Source organism: Drosophila grimshawi, unplaced genomic scaffold (assembly GCF_018153295.1).
Source record: "Drosophila grimshawi isolate 15287-2541.00 unplaced genomic scaffold, ASM1815329v1 contig_1367, whole genome shotgun sequence".
NCBI classification, from domain to species: Eukaryota; Metazoa; Arthropoda; class Insecta; order Diptera; family Drosophilidae; genus Drosophila; species Drosophila grimshawi.
Genome location: NW_025062889.1, coordinates 919,750 through 940,992, shown reverse-complemented (window position 1 = coordinate 940,992; position 21,243 = coordinate 919,750). Strand labels below are relative to the sequence as shown.

The 21,243-nt window shown below is 38.4% G+C and overlaps 1 protein-coding gene across 1 annotated transcript in view; it reads left to right on the top strand.

Annotated features, from left to right (window-relative positions):
* The first annotated feature begins 223 nt into the window (after positions 1-223).
* Positions 224-21,243, top strand: part of LOC6568691 — a 38,680-nt gene continuing 17,660 nt past the window's right edge. Inside the window, exon 1 of the mRNA XM_032741067.2 lies at positions 224-715. Coding sequence (XP_032596958.1) covers positions 556-715 — 160 coding nt within the window. The 5' untranslated portion in view covers positions 224-555. The remainder of the gene's footprint in view (positions 716-21,243) is intronic.

The following is a 21,243-nucleotide window of genomic DNA, read 5'->3' as shown; positions in this document are numbered from 1 at the left end:
ATAAAAGCAACGAAAATAGCAATTTAATGGAAATTCTTTGATTCATATCATTTACATTTGCATTTGCAATTGAATATTTTGCTTTTGCTCTGCACTTGTTATGCATAACTGAAAACTAATTCGTGAATATTTTCTATTTGCAGTGGCGCACGGCAGTGGTAAAACCCGAATGCAAATCAAATCGAATTGAAACAACACCAAAAGAACCACACAGACAGACAGACAGAGACAGACATACAGAGAGAGAGAGAGAGAGAGAGAGAGAGGAAGAGGAGTGAAGTGGAGCAATGCATGGAAATTCAATACGATGAACACAACACAAACATCAATTGCAACAATTTTGGCGAGCATATCGAAAAATCAGCTCGACGCAATGGAAAACTAAAATACCAAAAAGAACTTTAAGCATACACAAAACGCATTCAGAGATACGGTTTCGGTTTAGTTAGATAAGCCAGTCGAAATCATTGACTGAGAGCAGGCAAAAAACTTCTCCTACTCGATTCCACCTCCAAAATAGCACATAAAAAAGCCGCAACGCGCAATTGCCACACGATGTGCAGCAGCAACAATAAAAATAACAGTAACAGGAACGGGAACGGGAACAGGAACAGGAACAAGGAGCTACTGCTGTGGATTGCCTTGGCTGGCGTTGTCCTGACACTGAATATGCCAGGCAACCTTGCTGAACAACACCCGGCGACAGCTGATGAAGGTGAGTGTTAGGATTTCATATACATACATACTCGTACATATGTTCATGTAGGCAGAGTTCACAGGATTGTACACACTAATAAAGTCTGTGTGGAGGCATAAATAAAACACTCGCAGCCATTGACGGAATTGCGGCGTCAAAACCTCAATTGAAAAATAAATAGCGTTACCACAAAACAACACAAGTCGAAATGATTGAGGGAAACGGAAATGTGTAAAAAGTGCGCAGGGTTACAGTCAGCACCAAACCGAATCCGAAACAGAAACAGACACAGCAACCCAAGCCCAAACCCAAAACCGTAACCAAAAAATACTCCAATATAAAACGAAGTAAAAAGAAAAGCAATTTAGACATTAACACTTTTTGTGCGCAATGGAAAATCGAGGGGTTGCCAGTGACTACTCTATATACATACATTCACATGTATATCAGTCAATTTCAAATGTTTGTTTATTTTTTTTGTATTTTCTAAAATAAGCGTTAAATTATAAAGTAAATGGGAATAACATTTTGACAGGTTTTTATTTTGATGTTGTCGCATAAGGATTCGTAACTTTAAAAATGTGTGTGTGTTCTTTAATACTGACAGGAAAATACCCTGTAGCCGAGTATTTTCAAATATCACATTGAGCGCATGAATCAGCCATAACTTTATCAAATGTGATCCGATTTGAAAAAACGAGGTCTTCTTAGTCATGGATTGATCTCTAGAGCAAAACTACATTTAAAGTAGAAAACGCGAATTTGACTTTCCACGCCGATAACTTTTTTAAAGGTGAAAACCAGTTATTTTTAATAATGATTCCAACCCTTGATTAAACTGCATAATTCTGGATCGATTTTCATGCATAGATTCCTCAGTTTGATCAAAAACTACACACAATAATTCCCCTTTCAGGGTCGTGACTCTTTAACGTACAAACATTTTATCCCATTAAATTTCAATGTATTTCACGCACATTAAATGAAATTCGAGTGAATGTCAATGGGTTCCTCAGGGTTGCTATTAGTTTTCCTTATGCTCGTTGGGAATTGTTCGATTACTGGATGTTTGCTGCTCTCTCGTCGCACACTATGATTCTACTATTTTGTTTGCCTGACTCCGTGTGTGTGTGCGTGTGTTGACTTATGTGTATTTTGAAATGGAGGCGTAACCTTTCGGGTCAAACATCTGGCATCGAAATACAGTCACAAAATTCACATTCACCGTTAATTACTATGGACTGTAAAATGGGAAATGCACTTTTCGGCGTTTGGTAATGTTGCGTTTGGATAGAGCAAAAGCGATTTGGTGACGATGTTGCAACTCAGCAACAAAATGTCATCCAAAATGTGACTCAGATTGAATTGCGGTGGATGCGGTGGGGTGAGTTTGCGTTTGGTGTTGGGGTTGTCTGGGCTCTAAAAATGTTCATACAAATCGCTTGCCGAATCGTGCCATGTGTAATTGGATTTATGCTGCTGGTGACAAACTGTGACACTCACCCCACAGCTTCCCATCCTTCGAAACCCCCCAGCCTCAACGCTTGCATCATTGACAACAGTTGTCGTTGTTATCGATGCCATCGCCAGCTGATCATCATTATTATCATAGTCATCATCAGCGCTATCTTCATCATCATCAGCGTCAGCCAAATGTGATTTAAATTCGATTATTCTCAATTATTTTGTAACATGCATTTCATTTCAATTTCATTGTAAGAATACCCCTCCGGACTCGCTTCGATGCTCATTCACTAAACTCGAGCCATCACCCCTCGGTATTTGTGACTTCATGATTCGTATACCCTTGCATAGGGTATGATAATAGTGTCGTTAAGTTTGAAGAGTTAGAGGCGTTGAAGGAGAACTCTCTGACTTCATAAATTACATACATTTTATTGATCAGTGAGCATTGTTGTTTAGTAAGATATCCAAAACCAACTTAGGTAACATACATATTATTGTGTTCCTCCCATCAAGAATACATATAGTCGATATCAGACTGCTATATTATATAGCAGAGATAAGAACAATGTGCAGAAAGATTAATCCTTTTCCATTTACCTAGTTATCCAAATCAAACTCATCATTTCTGCCACTTAAAATGTGGACAAAAATCTATGGACTATGTGATATAGCTTTCATAGGAACAATCGGTTGGTTTTTAGATAAGGATTTCTTCAGGTTGTTCAGAGTCAGCAAGGGAATGTGAACTTCGGCATGCCTTACTTTTTTTTTCACCAGGGCTCTCATTTGTTGCTTGTTTCTTTTTATTGGTTCACTTGAGTGGATTTCGATGCCTGAGCCTCTCTCTTCTCGGACGGTTGCATTTGTTTGATTGAAATTGATTTGGTCTCACTGGGGATTTAACTTGACTCTCGTATTGTTTTTTGTTCCCTTGTTGTCGAGAACCATAACCATATTGTAGTATTATTTTTCAAGTGCTCAAGTTGACTTCGCAGCGGCTTAAGTGTTAAACTTATACTTTTCCTTCAGTTTTTTTCCCTCGTTTTCGTAATGAGAGTGTTTTTTTCCTTCTTTTTGTGTGTTTCAGGGCCCGCTTTAATAAAGATTAAGTTTTGAGACTTATGAAGTACTTACATTTGATGTGTGGGAAGTGAGTTTCATATTTCCAAGCATAAAGTTGTCTTTATCTAAATTATAAGTGCATCCTCAGTCTGCACTCCAATTATGCATATACATAGTGCTCCCCAAATCCATTTATAGCTAAAGCATCAGCCATCAGAATGTCCAACAAGCCGCAATTTTCAAACTGTTTTTCGACTATATGATATGCTCGAATACAAAACGCTATCCTTTCTCTTTATTATTTTGGTAAGGCTCTGTGTTGTTGGCTATCTAATCAAATATTCAACCTTTTTTATTTGGCTGTACTGATTTCATGGCTGCGATAAGCAAATATCTGCCATTCCCCGACAAATTACTTGTTAACAAGTGCATTTTAATGCGCAAAAAAAAAAAAAAAACAGTAGCCACAACAACAAGGTTTTTAGAAGTGCCTCGATTTTCTTTTTGGCCAATTTGTGGCATGTGTTTAGGTGGCCACTCCAGCTCGACGTGTGTGAGTAGCCGCAATTGGAATGAATGTGGCCAATAAAAATAAAAAGCCGGGCCTACAACTGTAGTTGCCACAAAACTCTCCAACTCCCAACCCCCACCCGTTTTGTGTGGATGTTTGGCCAATTGGAATAGAAAATTGACATGGCTTTTTGTGCTTTACTCTTAGTAGTTGTATTTGTACACCGCTGTGATTCAGCTGTGATTGTTGCCTTTCTTTTGGCGTTTTGCTTTGTAATGTAATTTTATCATGCAACGAACTATTTTGCAGTAGGTGTCCGACAATTATATAGTTGCAGTAGGTGTCCGACAATTATATAGTTCCGAGCGTTGAAAGCGAAAGCTGGCCAATTTTCAGGTATTAGCAATTTCTGATTTAGGTCATAACTTTAAAATTTTAATTAAAACAGGATTAAGCGAGTGGAGCGTGGCTGAATGCAGTAGTCGAGAAGGCTCGACTTGGAGATACCCTGAGCACAGATATTATATTAAATAATTAATTTTTTTTAATGTGTTTGAAGGTGCTTCCTTTTACCTGTTACATATACCTCTTTACCCATTTTCAATAGGCAAATAAGCGGACATCTAAAAGTATAGACAAAACCACAAAAAATTCGTTTAAAAATGTGTATGCAAATAAACAATTAAACCTGACGCTGGCATCAAAAAATAGCAAACAAATGTCATGAATTTATTGAGCACACGCAAAGTGGCAGTTAAAAATAAATAAATACCATTAGGGAGGGCATCGAAAATTGAGGCACAATGAAAAGTAACCTGGCAACACCCCTCGTATTGACAACAACCCGCGCTTTGTAATGAGCATTGTTAACGAAATCGAATTTCACGAATTTTATTTCTGCGATTTAATTGTTGATTTCCATTTAATTATTGGCGCTGGCTTTAATTTCAATTGCGACAAACCAAATGTTATTTTTGTCAACTTTACAGCCACCAACATAAGGGAAGAGTGGGAAAACAAGTAAATAAATATTGCTAGGATTTTTGAATAAATAATAAAACGAGAGAAAAAAAAACAAAACGTGTGGAGAGCGCAGATGTTTCGACACTGAAATAATCCATTAATTCAATAAATGCGTAGCGAGAATATCGCTCTTTTTCCATGTTGTCCAGAGAGGTCTTCGGATTGTGTTTTCCTTTTGGCAGCCAACTTTGAAAGACAAATATTTGTTCAACAATTTGTAAATATGCTAAATTGTTTTTATTTTATTTTTTTGTGGGTGTAACCAGCAGCTGAGAAGCGAAACCTGATGCTGATGAAATCAGAATCCTTGACGGCGCTAAGCGCGAAGGCAAATACGACGCAGCAGCCGCGTCCTTTGCTCATTTTAATCCTTGATTTCTTGTACCAATAAAATATTGGAAATATAAAAGAAAAAAGAAAAAAGCAGAAAAAACAACAACCATAAAACACACATAGGAAATTCCGACCCTTTCTGTCAGAAGCTAAGCAAACAACATTTGGGAACATGGTACTTGAAAAATTACCCACCCGCAACAAACATCCTGCTGGGAATATTTGAATGTGAATGTGAATGGATTGGTGTGCCTTTGACGTTCTCAGCGGTATGAATGAATCTGCGGAAAAGCCAGAAATATTTTTCCAAAACAAATACACACACCAACACACACACTCGCGCCAGTGGCCAGGGAGACAAGCGAAACGGACGAGTTCAACTCAAAAATCAATGGGCTCAATTTTAAAGCGTTCGCATTTCATGTTTCGCAAACCATGCCATGATTCGATGATTCTCTCTGTGGCACTGAATCTGTGTGTGTGTGTTGGTGTGTGTGTGTGTGTGTTGATGCGGTCAAGGCTTTGACGGTGCCGCTTCAGCCGCCTGTTGGCCATATGCCTGCGGCATTTGAATTGGGTATGTATGAGGATTGCGCATTGGCATTGGAGTCAGAATCGGGTTCCCTTTTCGATTTGCAAATTGTAAATTGGCACTCGATGATTTTCGATTTTCAAAACTTACTGATGGTCTCTTTGGTCTCGTGCAAGCGGTCTTTGTGCGCTGTGCGAGGGTAGCTCGTAAAGTTAAAACTGAAAGTGAAAGCTTAAAGAGTATGTATAATCATAATCAATAATTGTATGTACAAATTGTTCAAATTAAAGTTAAAAGCAAACTATGATTCAAATTCCATTGCTTTTATGAATCGGTAGCAGTCGAGCTTAGAATTTGCAACAGATTAAAAGAGCTGTTGCATAATTGAAATGTTATATGCATTTAAAATTCAGACTATCATCAAAAATGCATTGCTTTTGAAAACGGATACAGTTTTGAGGTAGGTATTTTGGTTGATTAAAGTCTAGGAAGGGTTATTCTCGGCACTTGTCGGGAACAGGCCATATTTCACAAGACTCTTACCCCAGCTAGCTTGCGGGCAATTTCTTGAGCTAGCCACACACCCATACATGATTAGTTAGATGTTTGACTTGGGGGTGCTTTTAAGGATTATCCGCATGTGCTTCTTCTTGACACACTCACAGCTTACATACCTACATATGCAGGGATTTTCAACAAATTTGGCATTCGTTTTTAATGTACTTGACCCGCCGTTCAGCTGATAGCTGAGCAAAGATGCAGAAGAAAAAGAAGAAGAAGAAAAAGAAGACAGCTGCCTGCCGCAATAAACTGGAAAAGTGCAGCTTGGTCCTATAGCTCCCGGCGGCATGTGGCCATGACTGTGATTGTATGCGTATTAGTCTGTGGTTCTTTGTGTGTGTGTTTGTGTGTCACTGGCATGCTCTATTTATGCGCTGATATACGGAATTATGCTGAAAGCACGTTCCCACACACATCGAGACACATAAAGGGCCTGCCGAGCTAGGAGAAGTATAAGAGCTCGAGCTCTTATCCTTGCTGCAGTTGCCGCGTGGAAAATCTCAGCGGGAGCCCCTAAGAAAAGTGCTTCCTGCATAAGCGATTTTGTCTACCTATGTGAATGTGTGTGTGTGTGTTTGTGTATGTGAGTGTGGGTGTATTTTAGTATCTGTGTGTGCATGTGTGTGTTGCTTCCTTTGATGTTTGTTGTTCTTCTTGCCAGTTGTTCTTCTTCGGCACTGCCTCGTACTATTTATTTTCACTTGAAATGCTTTTACTATGCTCTAACTCCTCTGTACCACTCTCTCTATCTCTCTCTCTCTCACACTCCCTCTCTCTCTCTGTCTCTGTCTCTTCCTCTATGCATACGTCGTATGAAAAGCAAATTGTCTGCTTTGCTTACTTAAAGAAATCGATACTAGATTCCATTCCTCCAAAAAAAAAAAAAAAACAATTTCGCCACTGGGTCTCTCATGTTTAAGTGATTTTATAATAATTCCTTTTTTATTGAGAACATATACCTAAATAGCATGTGTATATTTGTGTATGTGTATGCGTACTTGTTTTTAATTAGGTCTTTTAATAATTCTTTGCATATGTAAATCAATTTGAAAGGGTTTATGTTGATTAATTGGGTTAATATATTTATTATTCTCACTCGTTTTCTTGTGTCAATGCTGCACACTTTATTACTGATGTGTTAATTTTTGTCTGCTGCACTTTGAGTGTGTTCAATGGTTGTCGTGACACTTGACCTGACTATAAATCCATTTATGTGCCTAATGGTTAACAATTGGTTTCAGAGACGACACCTTTCAGTTAGTTGCAGAGATGGCAAAGTTTATGGCTGTGCTGTTGACCAGTTTAACGATGACACGTTTGTGTCAGTTAGACATCTGCTGTAAATGAGCGTGGTGATTTGGTTAAAATGCCATCATTGATGGCAATCAATCGAAGACTATTTTATGGCATCTACTCTACGATTCTCAATCACAATCTGGCAGTCGCCTACCTTGACAAATGGAGAAGAAGCAGAAGTTGCTTGCTGGCATTTTATCGATGGTTAGGCGTTTCCACAAATCACCTTTGCTAAGGATGACAATGACACGGCCAAATATCGACAGATTGTCTTCCAAAATTAACTCTCAGCGGAGCCGAGGCAGGCAGCACAAAATAAAAGGATACTGCTGCGTAATGGAGATTTATCAGTCGCATTATCTATTCATCAATCTTGTCACATAGAAAAGCAACCAACCTACTGCGTTTGATATATACAAATTATACAGGGCCAAATTTTTGACGCTCTATATTTCCTGTGCGCCATCGCTCCTCTCTCCCTCAATTAAGATGATATAAAATATATGTACAAATCAACTCGCAACATAAAACTGACAGAGCTTGGCAATAAAACATATCTGCTCCATCTAAAATTTAAATATCAGCTTGTGTGCAGCCAAAAAGGCGAATTTAATTTTCATGCATATTTAACAAAAAAAAAAAAAAAAAACGACAGTGTCGGAAAATTTATGACTTCATCAAGTGTTTTGTGTTCGTCGTTTCCGATGAATATTCATGAGCACTTAATGCATATATATTTCTACATTTTTTTATTTTTTTGTTTTTTTTTTGGGGCCAGAACTAAAAACTGTAAAACTGAAAAGTATCTTAAAAGGCGGCATTTGTTAATTAAGTTTGCAGCGTTGACTTATATATCTATATTCGTCACTTTACTATATCAAATTTGCATATTTGGTAGCTGTTTTCCCCACTTTGAGATATATGTGTGCCTATATATATACATATATATATATGTATATTTAAATGGTGTGTCGCTTAGCTTATGTTTATAAGTCGGCATAATCTACTTTTATAGTTTGTTTACTCAATTTTGTGTAACTTTTTGACATTTCTCGCTCCAAATTAAACGCAAACAAAGCAAGAGATGCACACGAAATATTTTATGGGCACCTTTTCCACTCCTCGCCCCCAATTTTAGTTTCTTCTCCCAAGTGCAGCGTTAAAAAAACCATGCCGCCAGACGAAAACAAAGCCAAAACGTGGGGCGGAAGTGGCCGCTATGCCAAAAAAAAAAAAAAAAAAATAGAAAAAACTCCCCAATGAAAACAAGAACACAAAAGCAAAACGAAATGCAACGAGAACGAAATAATAATAGGAGAACAAAACTGAAAAAAGTGAATACGAAAATGGAAAATTGCTGTGCCAGTTTGCAAGTGTTGTGACAGAGAGAGAGGGGTGGGAGGAGAGGGAGGCTGGGAGGCAGGGAGCGTCGGGATTTAACGAGAAAAGTGAAATGAAAAACCCCAACATAAATATGCACATGAATTTAGTTTCAATTCCACATAAATCGCTGGGGCTTAAAAATGCCATGGAGTTCCTAAAAATACGCAACAAATACCGATGAGAACATCAAGCTTGTGAGTTAAGATAATTGCTCGATTGAGAGACGTTTCAACTGACAGACAGATAGACGGATGGTTATGTCTGAATATGGCACGTGTATTGATTATATTGATGATACCTGATTCAGCAAGAAATTTGATTGAAGTGTAATTGTTTGTTTGCTCGAAAATCGAGCTGATTGAATATTGATGATAACTGATACAGATTCGAAATGGATTTATTGACCGAAGTTTAAGCTATGATTTATTATATGTTCAATAATATTATGATTGATATAGATTGGGATAGACGGATGTAAGGGCTTAAGGATTGCACGAGTATTGATTATATTGATGATAACAGATTGAATAAGAAATGCGAATGATTGAGGGAAATAAATTGATTGTTGACCTAATGATTGAAGTTTCAGCAATAAAAGAGATAGACAAAGAGAAAAGTCCTTGAAGTTCGAGCTTATTGAGATTTAAATTTTATTGATTGTATGCTTAATTATCATATGACAGATATAAATTTAAATGTATATTGAATATATATAGTTATAAATTCTAAAAGATCTGCATTTGTTCAGCTAATATTGAAACATAAAGTGTCACTCGATCTGATTGATAATAACCCAAATATATAAATATAGCTCAAATAAAATCTAGGTCTCGTCACGCACAATCCACATGGGGAATACAAACAACAGCTGATCTCATCTCTGCCTCACATATATATTCTATTTGCGTATTTTTATGTACACGCACACGTACTAAGAAACAAAAAATAAAAAGGTATCTCTTCTCCGCGATTGTATTTTTCATTCATTCCTCCAGCTGTGATTAATTTTTGCCATTCCAATTTTATGCCCCAGCCGACGAGGCTCTTGGGTTCACCCTGGCATTTTTATTGCGTATGTTTGTCTGTATATATTTTTGGTATTCCCGCTGACAACTGCTGCGCTCCAGTCGTACGCCCATTCATGGCTCCTAAGTGGCCCTATGCGTTTTTGTTGTAGTTGTGTTATTATTTTTTTTTGTAGTTTCTGTTGCTGTTTTGTGTGCGACATTATTAATGATCTACAAATTCCCCAGACATTTCAGTTTCATTTGAAGTTGACACACAAAACGCATGACAACGGACAAAGGCAGAGGGGGAGGGAAAACTGAAACCAAATGTTGAAAACTGTCCAAACACACACACTGCATCCTCTCCTCCCTACCTCCCTCCCTCCTTCCCTCCTTCCCGGCTTCCCTATCTCTGCTTTCCATTCCAACGAATTTGTCTCAGCGATAGTGAAATGAAATGATTTTGAGTAATTTATTTGATAGTAGCGCTGAAGTATTTATTATTTTGAAAAGCGCTGAACAATGCCGTGATTAATTTGACATACCCCCTAGTACTAGTGCGAGTTCTAGTTCCTCGCCCCTCCACACCCTTTGCGTTGAGCAAGTGGCGCACTAATCCCTACCAAAAATTCCTTGCGGCCACGTCTGCCACCAGAATCATCTCTTCGGCTGCCTTTTTTTTTTTTTTTGGGATTCTTTGGTTATGGTTTTGGCGCAACATATTTGATTTTATGTTTAGTAGCCGTGTTATTTATTCGAATCGGTCTCGCTTAGAGCCCCCACCAAAACATATTGCTGCGGCAAAGTGGCCTTTGAAGGCGGAACCATTGCCCCGCCACTCCATCTCCATCTCCATTTCACCCTCTTCGTACTCCCTACTCCCCTTTTGCGCTGCGGGCTATAATTCAGAATCAATCGTTATGGTTTTGGCAGCTTGCAAATTTTTCTTTATTATATCATATTAATTTTATGAGCGTTGTTTTCGCCGCGCTCTTTGCAAAAGGCCGGCCCCCTCCCTCTCTTTCTCTCTTTCTGTCTCTCTCGACCGCCCCTCACAGCTGCTTTACGGCATTTAAAAGATATTTTTCATATCAATGAAGCTTTATTTGGGCAGGCCCAACGAGCCGTCAGGACGAGCAGGCTCGCCAGGATTCAGAGCCCTGCAAAAAAAGAAAAAAAAGAGAAAAAACTTTGCTAAATTTGCTAAAGTCATGCAAACATTTTTTACATATATCGATTTTTTGGAGGCTCATTTTTACCGCTCTTGTGATTGTTGTTGCTGTTCTCCTTGTGAGCTCGTTTTTTTTTTTTTTGCTCATTGGTAAATTTTCTTTGCGTGTCTAGAGCTGGGGTGAGGTGGGGTGAAGTGGTGTGTTGTGTTGTGTTTTGTTGGCTGGTTATACATATTCAGGACTTGTTTCAGCACATTTGTTATGACAGGCTCAAATTGGGTGCTATCAAAATTATATATTATTTTACATAATATCTTCTTTCTGGCTCAAAGTGTGCCCCCGCCCCGCCATCCTCATCCGTGCTTGCCAACGTGTCTCAACGTGGCTGGCAGAGCTAATTTGATGCGGCATGAATTTCATGTTGCTTTACAATTAGTCCATAAGCAGCAAGTAACGCCTAGACAGCACCCAAAAAAAGATAGATATGTATATCTAAAACATGCACAACCTTAGCCATACTTCGCACAATGAAAAAATATGGATCTCAATTCAATTTCTGATCACATTTGGACTTTAATGCAATTATATTAAAATGAATTGTACTTCATCTTAAGGTGATTATATTTTGTTACACAAAGATGTACATTTTAAGCCAAATTTGTTGCATTAATTATAATTATTAAATTGTATTAAAAAAATCTAATTATTTCATTTGCAGCTATAAATTATTCACAAATTTAATTAACTGTAAATAAACGCTGATATTATTTAGTTTGACTGTTTTCCCTCTCACTTTCCCTCTCTGTCTCTATCTCTCTCTCTCTCTCTCTCTCTCTCATTTAAACTACACTTGGCACCCAAATTCAATAATAATGTAGTTTCTAATGCTCATATATCATATACCCAGTATATTTCATCACTTCAGTGTTTCTGTTTTTTACTGTGTATCAACTTTCAAACATTGATGGCTGTCACAACTTAACAAAGTTTAGACGAGGGCACAACACGCAGCACACTTGGACATTTTATTGCAACAATTTGTCAGAAGGTGTCATATACATACACTCCAAAGCAAACTTCCATTTAACAACAATGCCAGCCCACACAGACAGCACAGAGAGCATAGACAGAAACAGGCCAACACCTCGAGTTCCAAACAGATCTTAATGGACTGTCTGGGGCCAGTGCTTTGTACAACCTGAAGCTTTGCAACGACAATTTGCGACTTACTTACCAACTTACCCCGAACTGCAGTAAAGTGAATTAAACTCAACTCAACTCAACTCGACGACAAAGGACCAACTATGACCCCCACTGTGAGAAGTGTGTTCCGAACCCATTTATGGGCACGGCCATAAACACGTGTAAATCCCGTTCATAATGAAAAAGTCACGATTTCTAGTGTCAATATCGTAAAAAAAAAGAAAAACGGGAACGAGCAAATGGGGTCTAAATAGGAAAACAAGTCGTCTTGCCCTAACCCTGCCCATTTTGGGCAATAAAATCGAACTAATTACAGCTCCCACATATGTTAGGCTGAGAGAGGGGGAGAAGGAACTCGCTGAACTTCTATGGAGCCCGCGCCGAAAAGCGGCTTAACTTACTTATCTATCTATCTATTCTACTCTATCTATTCCATTCCATTCGTCTGTGCTCTCACTGTGATCTAATCACTTTGAGTGATGTCTCTAACCGGGTTTCATTCAACATATCCGCGTCCGTATCCGTCCGTATCTATCGCCTTTGCGTGTTCTGTTTGCATTTTACAAATGTCAACAATGGAAAATGCACTTTGAGGTTTCTATTAGCGCAAAAGGAGCTACAACTTGAACTTCTCGTGAGTATGAGTGCGAGTGTGTGTGCGATAAGCGTGGCGAGCCTCATGCGGTGCTGCATTTGATGGACAGCGTAGCGGACGCGATAAGTGCAGCACAGTGGAACCCAGTCTGGCGACCAACTGGCAAACATACGATATCAATATTTTTTTACTTACAATTGATATTCACCTGCGCTGTTTGGCCAAAGGGAAAGGGTTGCGGGTGGTGGAGGGGTGGTGCACACGCAGGTAATCCATCATAAAATTAGTTTTGCTGCGCGCGCACAAAGATTTTTGAACATAGATTAACGCAACTAGCAGCTTGTTATAAATAAAATATATACAGAACTATTACCCAAGCTTATACACTTAAACAAATAAAAGAAAAAGAAAACAACAACTAGACGTTACATTTTTTTCTTTTGCATTTCTAATAGAATAGAAATTCTCCTTGAAAAGAATTTGAATAGATTTGAATTTAATTAATTCCATAGAAGTACATTTTTGATATTTTATCTTTGATCAAAAACACATAATTTTTCTCAGTGCATAAATAAATAAACTGCGGATGATTAATGTGACCCAGACTTGACACGCCACTTGTAAAACATGATACTTTTTACAGTTGATCTAATTGGGGTCTAACCGTACCAAACTTACCCTTTCATACAATTTAATTGCCCTTTTTCAATTTTGAATTCAAATGCCATCTAGCAATATTATAAGTCGGACCTTTGGCGTTGATAGGAAGCCTCGCACAACGCACAAGGAGTCTTATGCATAAAAAAATGCTCAAACTCAATCCAATGAAAATCCAATAAAATTGCTAAAAGGTCTCCCACACCCACACACATGTATATATGTAGACATACACAATATTTTCCTTATTTTATAACTTCCCCTGGCCGGCATAAGGCGTTCAAAAGGCACTTTATCTGAAAGCCCCAGAAAATCTCATGAAGCACTTGGCTAATTTTGGAGTTAATTTAGGTGAGATTGTCACTGGAACGTCATTTGGCCATAAGCAATCGCAATTGTATTTAGAGGGGTGCAAGGGTAGGGGGGAGACAAAGCAATTGGAACTTCCGCCAACATGCTTTGATGTTGTTGTTGTTGTTTTTGGTGGGGTAGGCCCTAAAAAGTCGACAAATGTGCCTGCAGGAAATATTAAAGCTTAAATCGACGACAACGAGTAAACTTCTTAACAGGAACAGAGGAAGCGCGAGAGAGGGGAGGAGTGGTGAGCGGGGGTGCGTAGGGTGGCCAGGGACTTTGGCTCAAAGTCAAATAAACGACAACAGAAATATAAAATACAAAAATAAAATGACAGCAGCAAAAGTCGAGAACGGAACAGAGGCGGGCCATAAATGCCCAACAACTTGAATCGCAAATGTCTCTGTTCACTTGCAGATGGCCCGAGAGGCACATTTCGAGTAGAGAGAGAGAGAGAGAGAGAGAGAGAGAGAGAGAGAGAGAGAAAGAGAAAGGGAGAGAGTCATTGAGTGTCCTTCTGTTTCTGCTGTTGCCGTATTGCCACTGTCAAGTGGCGCCTACTTAAACCGGTAGGGGATCCAGGGATAAGGAGCATTCAGTTGAGTCATTGCCAATTTGTTGCCACTAAGGTGCTGACATGTGTGGCACAAAGACAATATCAATTCTTTGGGGAAATATATAAGTTAATTTTATTTGAAAGCAAAACATTTCCTATTTGTGCCACATTATCCATTGATTTATAAATCACAAATTACTTTTTAATATATTGAGAACGAATTTTGTCTTCTGACTTCATGATGAACACAAAAGTCAATACATAAAAGCCATCCAAACGTTGCAAGTGCCACAAAGGTAAAACAAAAAATTATGTTGTTCTCCTTTTCTAACATTAAGCAGATCATTAAAGCCATTAAAGTCATATTTGTCATATCTTCCCAATAATTGAACTTCAAATTGCATACAAAAAATATTATTAATTCAAGATGTTTATTTTTCTGCGTAGACCAAAGAAAATTAAAGCGTTGCAAGGCATTAAGCTTCTCTTTCATTCTTTCTTCGGCCTTATCATCATCTGGACACTGTTTAATGAGGAAGAGTTACCTGTAGAAGTGGCCCAAATAACGCCTTTGCCAAATGTGTTATCATTATAGTTTCCCATAAGATGGCTGTCAAATATATGCGTAAATTAGAATTATATTGCTCATTAATCAAATCTGTAGGTAAATAGTACCTGTCGTGGCATCCATTGTACCACCAGGCTCCCGTATGCCATTCAGCACAACTGCCTTTGTCAGCTGAATCGTTATCGCGATCCCGTGTTGAGAACTTTTGACCCACATGCGATCGCAACGAATCGCCCGCATCTCCGGAGTATTTGCCCAATGTGGTCAGCTTGTACGCTTCCTCTTCGCCTCCGATTGCAAATCGATCGTACATTGCAAGCCTACGTTGTCCTTTGAAGTCCATAGTTATAAGCAGTTCTTGATCAGCAGCTTTGGTCATGAAATGCAGCTTCTGCAGCCCTATAAAAAACTCACCAGTCAAAGCTCCGAATCCTTTTTTGTAGTCCTCCCAGAAGCGAAAGAAATCCACACTTCCATCTTGACGCCTCAACACCGTTGTCCAGCCCCCACCCTGTGTCTCCTCATCGCAACTAACGTAAGTCGGTTGCAGACTGTAACCGGGAACGACGATCTGACGAAGACCACTACGACGATTCACAGCCTGCACATCGCCACAGCTGCTGGGAAACTGAATTGGCTGCAGGCTTATCGACTTATTGAATTTCTCCCTCAACTCGTCGATTTTGCTTTCCAAACTTGTAATTTTATTCAATTTCACTTTCAGCCAACCATTCTGACGAATCTGTTTCGTTGCCGACTCTTTAAATTCACCCTGAAGCTCATTCAGCAAATCGATCTGACGATTCTGTTCTGATCTGCTCAAGTCAATTTTGCTCTCCAAGTCTGTCCCTTTAGCGAATTTCTGATTCAACTCATTGAGTTTATTTATCACATCATTCAGCAAATCATTCTGACGAATCTGTTTCGTTGCCGACTCTTTAAATTCACCCTTAAGCTCATTCAGCAATTCGCTCTGACGATTCAGTTCTAGCCTGCAAATGTGGTGATAAGAATCTTTCAAATGTTTTTGAAATACGGGGTTTGAGGTCGTGTTTCCAATACAAACCTAATCTCTTCGAGCTGCAATTGCTCAACTTTTCTGCAGATATCCTTGATCTGAAAACGTATTTCTGTTTTGTTGTCAAATTTAAGAGATATATACGACAGTTTCTCATCTTTTCGAACACATTCCCCTCCACTTGTTTGTACAGATATGATAATAGGAACACAGTGCAAATAAATTGAAACAGCATTTTGGCTTGAATATTTTAGTACTTTAAATGAGCACAGATCGCACAAGACTGAAGAAACAGAGCTTATATCTCTTTGTTTTTGATTGCTTCTCTTGGCAACGACTTATTTTATTTATATTTAATCAAAAATGCGTTTAAATATTATTATATATTCTCTAATGATAATGACGCGCACACTTTTGTCGATTCATCTTATCTATTCCAACGAATTCCCAATGTGCCTTCCAAAGTGGAACGATGCATAATAGTTGTTCACCTTCAACCCTGAGTACCCTGAGATGATGATTATGATGATGTAGACGCTACTACGAAGACTTTGTATGTTCGTAAAGGAATAAGTAAAGCAGCTCCCTAATGCAGAATTTTATTTAAATATCCAACAGATGTTTTAAATATATAGGTATTGTACTTAGGAAAGTTGCATATATTATGAAAATTACTCATACGTAGCGTTGTTTAATATCTTACTTATTTAAATATCACGTTGATGTCAAAGAGAATAAAAATAAAGGCTGTTCCTTTAATTTTACTTCAATAATTTGTACTCCATTATTTATACAGGCCAACGGAATCATTTTTATCCGCTTTGGCCTTATCCGCTTGTCTGTCCGCTTGTATATGGAGTACTGTCATGACACTGTTCCCAGCATATGATATTTATATATATATATATTGAAATATATATGTACAAATTGGTGCAAGGCTATTTATTCGAGAATAACTGGATTAAATATAAGAATATATTATTGAATTAAGATTTTTAGAACTCTGTTCATATGTGATATATTTCGTACTTGAATCAAGAATATATTATTGATTAAAATATGCTTTTTCTCTGAGCAGATTAGGAATAACCCAAAGATTTCCAAAACTATTCACCTACTACTTCAATCAGATCTAGGCCTTATCATCATCTGCACACGGTTTAATGAGGAAGGTGTACCTGTAGAAGAATGCCAAAGAACGCCTTTGGTAGTTGTGGTATCATTATATGTTCCCATCAGATTGCTGTCAAATATATGCGTAAATTAGAATTATATTTCTCATTTATAATAGGTAGGTAAATAGTACCTGCGGTGGCATGCACTGTACCACCAGGCTCCCGTATGCCATTCAGCACAACTGCCTTTGTCAGCTGAATCGTTATCGCGATCCCGTGTTGAGAACTTTTGACCCACATGAACTTGCAACGAATCGCCCGCATCTCCGGAGTATTTGCCCAATGTGGTCAGCTTGTACGCTTCCTCTTCGCCTCCGATTGCAAATCGATCGTACATTGCAAACCTACGTTGTCCTTTGGAGTCCTCCATAGTTATAAGCAGTTCTTGATCAGCAGCTTTGGTCATGAAATGCAGCTTCTGCAGCCCTATAAAAAACTCGCCAGTCAAAGTTCCGAATCCTTTTTTGTAGTTCTCCCAGAAGAGAAAGAAATCCACACTTCCATCTTGACGCCTCAACACCGTTGTCCATCCCCCACCCTGTGTCTTCTCATCGCAACTAACGATAAATGGATACTGACTATAGCTGGGCACGACGATCTGATAAACGTTACTACGACGACTTCCAGCTGCAGCCTCTGCACAGCTGCTGGGATACTGAATTGGTGCCAAGCTTATCGACTTATTGAATTTCTCACTCAACTCATTGAGTTTACCCTTAAGCTCATTCAGCAAATCGATCTGACGATTCTGCAATTCGCTCTGACGATTCAGTTCTAGCCTGCAAATGTGGTGATAAGAATCTTTCAAATGTTTTTGAAATACAAGTCGGGTTTCCAATACAAACCTAATCTCTTCGAGCTGCAATTGCTCAACTTTGCTGCCGATATCCTTGATCTGAAGACGTATTTCTGTGTTGTTGTCAAATTTAAGAGATATATACGACAGTTTCTCATCTTTTCGAACACATTCCCCTCCACTTGTTTGTACAGATATGCATAATAGGAACACCGTGCAAATAAATTGAAACAGCATTTCGGCTTGAATATTTTAGTACTTTAAATGAGCACAGATCGCACAAGACTGAAGAAACAGAGCTTCTATCTGTTAACTTTATAAGGAGGAGTACAGATTGTTTCTCTTGGAAGTGGGATACCGTTTTATTATAATTATATATAATCAAAAATGAGATTACGTAAAGACACAAAAGTATATATATTCTTTAATGATAATGACTCGCACACATGTCTTATCATCACGTTGACCTTTATAATATTTTATAAATATTCTCCCATATATATTCTTCATCCGGATCTGTTTGTACGTGTGTATGAACACGTGGATCTCAGAGGATATGAGAGCTGTAGAAAATGTAGAACATAAGTTCTGGTATATCACATGCAGATGAAGTTTATGTAATTTTACACACACGAACAATGCTATGTTTACTTTCTTCGTTTAAAACTATTCTTTATATATTATTTAGCACATCAAATACTCTCTTTATTTACAGATGTTCTCAGTTTGCACTTTAGCTTTCAGCTTCAAACATTTCTGTCCCTTAAGTTAAAAAGCAGAAAGAGAAAAAAGATAAACATACTATTTGATTTATTTGCTGATCTGTTTGGAGCGTAGTTGTTTGTTTAACGAGAGGCGCCAAGTTGTTGTTATTGCTTATTTATGAATGCGACGAAAAGCTCTCTCGAGGCTCGTCTACTTTCACATTTTCCCATTTCCCCAACAGCCCTCGCATTTGCAGTGAGAGGCCCCCTCGGGGCAAAAAGCAAACAAATGATCTAAATAATTACCTCGTTGTTGCACTAACATGGAGCTAAAGCATAGCTCGCCACATGCAGCCGATTGTCAAAATATTTTCATTTCCATTTCCAGCTGCAGGCCAAAATAAATAAATAAATACTCGTTCATACAATGCCAAAAGCAAGAGCGGGGAAGGGGTGGCAGAGAAAATCATTGACTGAATGACTGATTGACTGAATAATTGCTCTGCACTTAGCCATAGATTGTTTGGCCAAGCGTTCAGTAAATGAGCTGAACAAATGGCTTCAAAGATCAAATAAAAAGGTTATATATATGGAGAAGTGGGGTTGCAAGTTGCATTTTGAGTTGCTTAAAAGGAATGAAGCAAACTTCTTCAATCAACCATTTCCCCTCTTTCTCTCAAAAAGCACTATTTCGATGTGTATACGGTAGGTTCTCTCACTCAATTTCAAGAATTTCATGCAATTGCTGTTCAGAGTTCATAAATTTAGTTTTTTGTGGCACCCCCCTGAATGTGTTATCAAAGTGTTAAAACTCCTACCACAAGCACTCCTCATGTTGCATACAATATTGTGCATGTTATACTGAATCGAGAACAAGTCGGTCGCAACATGTTGACGCCCACATTAAGTGGCACAATTATGAGGCGACAAACATCGGGCACAAAACATCTTTTTCTCTGCTGGGGCAACAACATGTCGCTCGCTTAATTATAGCCTACATCATGCAGAGAAATTTGTTGCATGCGCCATTAGCAGCCAAGTGTCCGTCAGCAAAAGACTGCTCGACAGTTTTGTATTGGGGTGGACTGGTTTTTAGGGTGGATCCACAAAATTTGTCAAAATATTGGCTAATAAAAAAAACAAACAAAAACAAAAAGAAAAACAGAAAAGAAAAGCGGGCCTTGAAGCAGATCAAATGGGATCACTAGAGTTAAGAACACATTACGAGGCGACACAACATTGAAATGCACTCTCCACTGACATTCATTCAATCATCAATGCGTCTAATTCATCGCGTGTGACAATAAATCTACCCGCTGTGGGGAGTTGGGGTTGGGGTACGTTGGAATATGTTGAATGGGTTGTCGTCTAATTTCCGCTTCAAATTGATCGCACGACCTCCCCACAGATGAACAGATGACAAGTTGCAAAACGCTCGCAACGCATCATTTGAATGAACATTCAATTTCCATTCCATTTCGATTTCGAATTTCGATTTCAATTTGTGTGTGTGTGAACATTTGTTAACCCCAAATTGCAATTAACAATTGAACAGATGACGGACGACAGACTAAAGCCCCGTCGTCTTCATCCGTAACGCATTTTTGGCTGCAGCACCAATTTTTATCGCTTTGATCTGTTGACCTCATTTCCCGCCAGTGAAGCCAAAACAAATTGCATTTGCCCTCAATGAATTAAATCATTCGTTCAATACCCAAAAATTGCGGTCATATTTTTTTCTTTTCCATATATATATATTTTTTTTTTTGGCGCCATTCATTGGATAAGTGGTAATAGAAATTCTAGTGGGGGGAGGGAAGGAGGGAGGTTTGGTTGTTGGAGAGGCCTTCGATTTGTTACACTGATTTGACACATCTTGTTCGTTTCGTCTATCGGCTATAACTAATGGCCATGCCCATTTCTCATGTTCTTGTAATGTTTGCACCCATTTGTTAGCGGAGCTTTGAATGAATGTGAAACAGATGGTAAAACCAGGAAGATTGTTCGATTCCCAATCAAATTGATGTATAGGATTGCGCGTTCTTATATCCAAAGTTCATATCCAATTGGGTTTATTAAAATGGGTTTTCCTTTTCAGCTTGATTTGCGTTCTACTTGAAGAATTTCTATCATACTTGGCAGGGCTTCTAAATTTAAAATCAAAAACCATCTTCACATTTTAACAGATTAAACAACTTATATACAAAAATTCCAATTACTTTTATTGGTTCACTTTAACATCCAAGTTTTTTTTCCAGTACAATTTTTCAATAAACATTGCAGGCTGAAATTCATTATATTATGGACAAAGGTAGCCACAACAATTCATTCCACAACATTCCATTCCAGGCACGAATATTCATTAGCTAATAATAATCTTGCCTCCATCTACCCCCACCCACACCCACTGCCCTGCCCGCTGTAACTTCATTCCCAGGGCGAATTAATTTCATATGCAAAGCTTGTTACGTTTGGTGATTATTACAACAATTAATCGGGGCATGGCAATAACTTGGTTAGCTGACTAGTAGTTGGTTCATCTGTTGCTTGGGTTAAGCGAAAAGTTTACATTT